The 7500-nt window shown below is 50.0% G+C and overlaps 1 protein-coding gene across 1 annotated transcript in view; it reads left to right on the top strand.

The window, feature by feature from the left end:
• The window catches only part of acer1 (alkaline ceramidase 1), a 33305-nt gene that overhangs the window by 9925 nt on the left and 15880 nt on the right, over positions 1-7500 (top strand). Inside the window, exon 3 of the mRNA XM_084309773.1 lies at positions 133-247. Coding sequence (XP_084165899.1) covers positions 133-247 — 115 coding nt within the window. The remainder of the gene's footprint in view (positions 1-132; positions 248-7500) is intronic.

Below are 7500 nucleotides of genomic sequence, written 5' to 3'. Positions count from 1 at the left end.
AGACAGACAGACAGACAGACAGACAGACAGACAGACAGATAGATAGATAGATAGATAGATAGATAGATAGATAGATAGATAGATAGATAGATAGATAGATATAATGGTTGACTGACTGTGTTTTCTCTGCAGATGAGTAGCTTTGTGTTCTTCATGGTATCTCCCATCATGCTCTACTTGATGCATCCCTACGCCAGAGAGAGAAACCTGGCCGTCCATCTGGTCTGGGTCATGATGATCTTTGTAGGTCAGTCTTCTCCATCATTCTCTCTCTCTCTCTCTCTCTCTCTCTCTCTCTCTCTCTCTCTCTCTCTCTCTCTCTCTCTCTCTCGCTTTAGTGGTTGTTGTTGATTTAGATGTGTCTGTCTTGTCATGTCATGTCTTACATCGAAGACTATGTTGGAAAAATATAACCTCAGACGAAGAACCATATAACTCAGTTTTAACAGAGTGTTTGAACAGTGGTGTGGCTGGGTAGCGTAGAGGTCTAAGCACTCTCCTACCACAGCAGTCGTCCCTACAAACACAATCGGCAGTGTTCGCGGGTAGGAAGCCGTGGGGTATGAGTCCTGGTCATTGCAAACAGCGACTTCTACTGGTTGGTTGGGGAAACCTGTTCAACAGGGAGGAGATCTGGGGGAAATAGCATGAACCCAGGGGCGTAATTATGGGGGGGGAACACGAGGCACATGTCCCCTGCATGGTTTCAGAAGGCAGTTATTGTCCCCCGCACTTTACCGTCCAAAACAATGATACACGATAATAAACGGAGATGCAGAAAACCACACGGAAAACGGTTGCTTGTTCCCTCCCTGAGCTCAGGTCTCTGACGACCTGAGCTATATTGTTATGCAAAGACAAGTAGCCAGGTGAGTACTTGGCGAGGGACGAGCCATTGGCTTGTGACAAAATCATCTAATTTGCGTGTCATTTGTGACACGCGCTGCCGCGTTGTAGTTGAACGCCAGACAAAGGTGGCTGCTCTTTGTCTCAGAATAAACAACCACCTGGCTACCTGTCTTTGCATAACAATAGCTCCGGCCAATGTATCGTCGCAGCCAATGTAAATGGTCAAGCAAATACATTTGGCCTATCTGATCAGGGTCTTCAAATATGATGTCTGGGGGCGCATACAGACAGTGAAATGAGGGTGCTGGCCATGCCTGCTTGCTTTGTAGATAATGAATAGCTCTCTCTCTCTCTCTCACACACACAACGCAGTACGCACATTCCAAGACTCGCACAGCGTTATGACTTGTCATAAGTGAATTGTATAGAAACAACTCACCAAAATGTACTATTGCACAATGCACAACCGAATTTCTTTTTAAATCTATGAAGGGGGGGGAGAGGGACCCGACTAAACGACTAAATTGGGGGATGGGAGAAAGATAGAAAGGGGAAAAAAGTGTGTTCAAACAGTGTTTTCAACCCTCATTGTCCAAAGATGGTAAGTTAGATCACAGTGTTGTGTACATTCATACATAAAGACAGTAGCGGTTGAGTACTTTCTTGTGATATACTGTATCACATCCACTCGTGATGTGGATAGACTTTACAACTGCAAATACAATTGCTAAAACACAAAACACAAATTACCAAATTACCAGTTCCCTAAACACATTTACAGTTACATTTCGTTTTTGTTTATGTTCTGCTCTGCTGACTATCTCATCTATACTTATTGGATCACTGAAAGCCTTTTGCCACATGCACCTTCATTTGCCCGGCCACGCCCATTTCCGGCTATGTACATAAGCGAGGGGCGTGACTGTACTCTTCCTTCACTCGTCTTTTCATTCGGAAGTGTTTTGCTACAGGTGCACTTTAACAGTGGAAATATTAGCTTTTTTTCTCTTATAGTTTTTTTCTTGTTGCTGTTTCTTCGAGATGGCATCACCACAGAGACCCGAGTAGCCTTTCTTGGAGCTCCACCAAGCTCTTCCTCCTTCCAACCTCCGCCGTTCGCCCCGGCGGCGTGCGGCGCAGAGTGCATATTGCCCGGAGGCCATTGAGCGCCCCTCACTCGTGAGGAGGATAGCTCTGGCCCCGGCGTCCCCATCAACAGACCCCCGACCACGGCCGCGGTCTCTGGTGGCAGAGAATTTGTGGCGCAAGCTCTCCACCTCTGATTGCTCCTGCCGTTGGCGGGTGGTCAGAGGAGGAGGAAGAGTACGTGGGACCGCAGGGTTCAATTCCCTTCAGTTCTGCGGAAGAGCTGGTGCCAGAGAGGGCCTTGCGCTCTCCTGCCGTCACATCCGAGAGGATTACATGGAGGAGGCGGGGGGTTTTCATCTTTGATGCCTCGCTGGCAAGAGTCGGGGTTCGATTCCCCGACGGCAAATGGCGAGAGGCCTCGTCCTAATACGTGACACATAAGGCACGGAGGAAGAGAGGCGGCAGATGGAGCGCACCTCGAGGGGAGAGCCCAGCACCTGCATGTGCACCTGAAACGGGATATAACGGGGGTTATTCTGTAACCCTAGTTATATGAGTTCATGTCAAGTAGGTTATTGTCTAAAAGATTTATTTTTTAGCGTTTATCGCTTTTTACTACTGGGCAGTCCAGTAGAGAGAGAGAGAGGAGGAATGGGAGACAGAGTGGGGGGAAGACATTCGGCAAATAATGACGGGTCCGGGAATCGAACCCGGGTCGGCCGTGCCGCGACTCAGCGCGTTATGTGGTTCGCCACTGGGGCGCCCGGTTATTGTCTATCTTGTGAAATGGAGCCGTGGTGCGTATGTTTTTCTTTTTGTAGACATCACGGGGCTAGCACTGCTCGTGTCAATTATGTCAGATCCCTCTGAGAGGTTATGACATTTGTCAATTATGTCAAAATCCTCCTCTGAACCCCGACCCTGCGAGATACAAAGCTCGCTGGCAGAGTCAGGGTTCGTGGCAGGGTCGGCTCGCTGGCAGAGTCAGGATTAGAAACCCAGACCCCACGAGATTACGACCCCATGGGATTATGGCATTATGAGCGTGGGGAGCCTCCTCAGAGAGTTTCAGAGCCTCCTCCTCAGGGAGTTCAGAGCCTCCTCAGAGAGTTTCAGAGCCTCCCCCTCAGTGAGAGAGCCTCCTCAGAGGAGCCTCCTCATCAGAGTGTTTTAAAGCCCCGGGGACCCCCACATGATGGGGCGTGTCCCGCGGCAGGAGGTGTTGGGCGTGGGACAGAGCCTAAACCGCCTGTGGGTCCCCTTCCCCCCATCCCCTGCCATAACGACGTCACTGGTTTCGAGTTTTCTTATTGGCCGAGGGGCATGCCCGTGAGTTGGGGCCTGCAGGGTTCAGATCCCAACTCATGTTGTCGAATGAGAGGTCTCTGTGGGATAAACTGGTGTCCCCGGGGCTCCCCGGGGCTTTAAAACACTCTGCAACTTGTTCCTGTTTGCGGACGACTCAGCCCTGCTGGTCTCTGACAAGAACAAGTTACAGGTTGAAAAAGCCCTCAGCTCGGAACTAGGCAAAATCTGCATATGGCTCGCCGACAACAAACTATCATTACACATGGGCAAAACAGAGTCCATTCTCTTCGGTTCAAATAACAAACTCAGCAAGACCGACGGCTTCTCGGTTACAGTGGGTGACAATATTATCACAAGGAAAGATGAAATTACCTACCTGGGTTCCATCCTAGAGGCTAATCTTTCCTGTGACAAAATGGCATCCAATGTAATAAAAAAAGTCAACCAACGAACGCGATTCTTGTACCGGATCTCCTCTCTGGTAAACAAGAATACCCTGAAGACTCTAGCAGGAGCACTCATTCAAGGGTACTACGACTATGCTTGCACCTCATGGTACCAAAGCACCTCAAAGGCACTAAAAAACAAATTACAAACATCTCAAAACAAGCTAGTCAGACTACTACTTGACCTGACTCCTAGAACCCACCTCACCCCTGCCCACTTTGACAACCTAGGATGGCTTAGAGTAGACGACAGAGTACAGCAACTTGCAATGGGCCTGGTCTACAAGATACACTACGCGACCAAGGTACCCATGTACATGTCAAAATACTTCCCAAAGGTCAGTGAATACCACGATCACAACACCAGAGGGAGCTCCACAAATCATGTAAAACCCAGATTCGGCTCAAACAAGGGACTAAACACGTTTCGCAATTATGCCACATCAATGTGGAACGCCCTGCCTAAAGCTGTAAAGGAATGTGAATCACTACCCACCTTCAAAAACACTCTCAAAAAACACCTACGTGAGACTGCAATTCGAAACTGGCCCCTACAAATGTCCTAACCTAGTTGTACAGTAAATGACCAAGTAAGGCTTTGTCAATATTCCAATGTACAGTGTAAAATGTGTGTGTGTCCCCTACCCAACCCCCCCCCCCCCCACCTCCAATGTACAGCCCTCACCCAACCCACCCAACCCCACCCCACCAACCTCCTCCAATGTACAGTTTCTACGCCAAATGTATATACACTCCTTTTCTGGACACTTTTGTATCACAAACAGTACTGTATTTGCAAATCTGATATGTCATAAATGTATAGATGTAGCAGTACTGTCTATCGGTATGTCATGTATGTCATATATGTTATGATGAATTGAAAATGGGGGACCCTGGTGGAAACAAGACGAAAGTCTTTCTCTGGTCTGCATCCCCTTAACAATTGTATGTATTGAGATGTACTGTACTGTACCCATTCTGCAATCTGTTAATAAACTTTTCAATCAATCAATCAATCAGTCTTCCCCTCTCGTAAGAGCGGAATTAGTGACGGGTGGTTTTTTCCCAGGCTCTGTGTATAAATCCTGCGTCAAGATCCTTGTGAGGACCGGTCTTCCCCCGGTTTACCCAAATAGGGGGGAGAGACGATGGGTTGGGGTTCTTTCTTATCGAAATTCGCCCAACACTGTTTTACGAGCCTAGCGCTGTTAATGGGGCTGTGGCTACGAAGAGCCCGGGCAAGCAGAGACCATTTCTCTTTTTTCGAACCTGGACAGTTACAGTCCATTTAAATTCACAGTCCATAAATGTAAGGGTCTGTTCCCCGTTCTTTGATATCAGCGCTTGGTCCTCAGGGACCGATGTCAGCGCCTGGTCCCGGGCAATTTTTCAAATATTTATTTGAAATGGCCTTCTTAGGGACCGGCGCGCCCTGGTCTGTCCGAACGGCATAGCAGCGTTTATGCGGTCGGCCGGGAGGGAGTTTACCTCTGTCGAGCGCCTGGCAAGCGCTGTTCGTGAAAATGTATCTGCCAGCTCGAAGGCTCGCGGCATTTCCGGGGGGAAATGACGGGGCACATCAAGCATCACAGGTGGGCTTCACGCCCGATGGGTGGGCCACCGTGAGCTGTTCTTTTACAGTCTCTGTGGCGCCTCCTGTGTTTTTTTTATCAAAACGTGTACCTCCCCCGCCGATAACTGTTTTTTTGAAGAGGGGTGGAAGCCCGGACCAGATCAGTTCAACCCGGTGTCCGCCGGGTCACAGGCGAGCGCTGGTCGTACAATATATTCTTGTTAACCCGAAGGGCCCTGTGTGTTTCCGGGGGGAAATGGCAGGGTGGACCGGACACCACAGGGGGTCCTCCCCCCCCCCCCCCCGGGTAGGCCATCAAGGTACTGTTTTTAGTAGTCAGCCCCTCTAAGTGCTCCTGTGTAGTTCACGGTCCTCAGGCACAGGTCGAGCTTTGCTCTTGTTACCTGTCGGCCTGGGTTAAGGGAGCAACCTTCTGTTTTGGGATGGTTGTCTCCCCGGTATGCCGGTGGCAGAGTCAGCTCACTGGCAGAGTCCGGGTTCGACACCCCGACCCAACGAGAGTATGCCCCGCATGATTATAACGTCTGCCAATTGTGTCAAACTCTTTCTCTGAACCCCGACCCTGCGAGATACAGGCTTGCTGGCAGGGTCAGGGTTCGTGGCAGAGTCAGTTCACTGGCAGAGTCGGGGTTCAGGACCCCGACCCCGCGAGATTATGACCCCACGAGATTATGACATTGTACACGACATACCGGACGCCACCCCCCCCCACCCCCGCTCAGCGGGTGGGCCGTCGGGTTACTGCCTTTAGCAGTCAGCCCCTCTAAGCGCTCCTGTGTAGTTCACGGTCCTCCAGGCACGGGTCAAGCCATGCTCTTGCTAAGGAACCTGTCGTCCTGGGTTAAAGGATCAACCCCCTTTTTGGAGTGATTGTCTCCCCGGTATGCCAGCTGACCCCACGAGATTATGAGGGAGAGTTTCCTCAGAGAGCTTCAGAGCCTCCTCCTCAGGGAGATTCAGAGCCTCCGCAGGGAGTTTTCGGAGCCTCCCCCTCAGTGAGAGAGCCTCCTCAGAGAGTTTAAGAGCCTCCTCAGAGAGTTTCAGAGCCTCCTCAGAGGGTCTTCGCGGCGTACCAGGCGGAGAAGGGCCTTCACCTGTTGTGTCCTGTCCGTGCGCTGGCGGTGTAAAGACTGGTGCCACGAGTAAACGCCTGGAGAGGTCTCGATGCCACAGCCTCGTTGACCTCGCCAGGTCCCTTTGGTCAGGTCCTAGCTCCTGGACTCGGCGGAAGGCTCTGCACTTGAGTGGTCCATGGGGCTGGGACCCGCTCCGTGCCCCGCTGCTAAGGCTTCGCTGGCAGAGTCGGGGTTCAGCGACCCCGACCCCACGAGGTGTGGGAGCGGTAACGCTTTGCGTGCGTTTCCCTTGTAGCGAGCGGGACGTGCGGTGGGGTAGACGAGGGTCCTTTTTTTCCCACGGTCTCCTCACCTTGTGCATTTTTTGGGTGCTGTTACCTTTTTTTGTACAGTCTGTGTCCTGTCCCTCCCCCACCCCTCACTAGGAAGGGTGGGGGGGCCCGGACCCTCCCCAGTGTTCTGATGGTTGTAAAGGGGACCTCAGCGAGTACATTTGTTGGGCTCTCGCATCCTGCTCCACTCCTGTGTCCAGCAGAGCAGAATGTAAACAAAACTAAATGTAAGGCCTATAACCCTAGTTACATGAGTTGTTGTGAGCGTTCTGCTCTCACGCACTGAGGACCCCTGACTGTCTTCCGAATGAAGGTCAAGACTCGGGAAGGAAGAGTACGGTCACACCCCTCGCTTATGTACAGGTACATAGCCGGAAATGGGTGTGGCCGGGCAAATGAAGGTGCATGTGGCAAAAGGCTTTCAGTGATACAATAAGTATAGATGAGATAGTCAGCAGAGCAGAACGCTCACAAAAACTCATGTAACTAGTGTTATAGGATAACCTTAGTTTTTCACAATTGCTTAAACACATTTCCTGATAGATGACCTCACTTTCTCAAAACCATAAACACACATCTCAAAACTCACACACAAAATGCTAAATCCTACACTTCTCTTGCAAAAGCACACTTTGCTCTCAAAACAATGTTAACTGAATTAAGTCATATGCAACGTGTGTTTTATATGGTAACAAAATGTGTTTTTTATAAATTAGTGTAGTTTTTACAAGAGTGTTTCATTAGCAAAGGATCTGATGTGTTAATACAAATAGGTTTGTATACTTGTAGTTTTACTCAATTACATT

The sequence above is a fragment of the Notolepis coatsorum genome (genome assembly GCF_963971535.1).
Source record: "Notolepis coatsorum genome assembly, chromosome: 3".
Taxonomy (NCBI): Eukaryota; Metazoa; Chordata; class Actinopteri; order Aulopiformes; family Paralepididae; genus Notolepis; species Notolepis coatsorum.
Note: the sequence above shows the minus strand (reverse complement) of the source record. Positions and strands in the feature narration are given on the sequence as shown.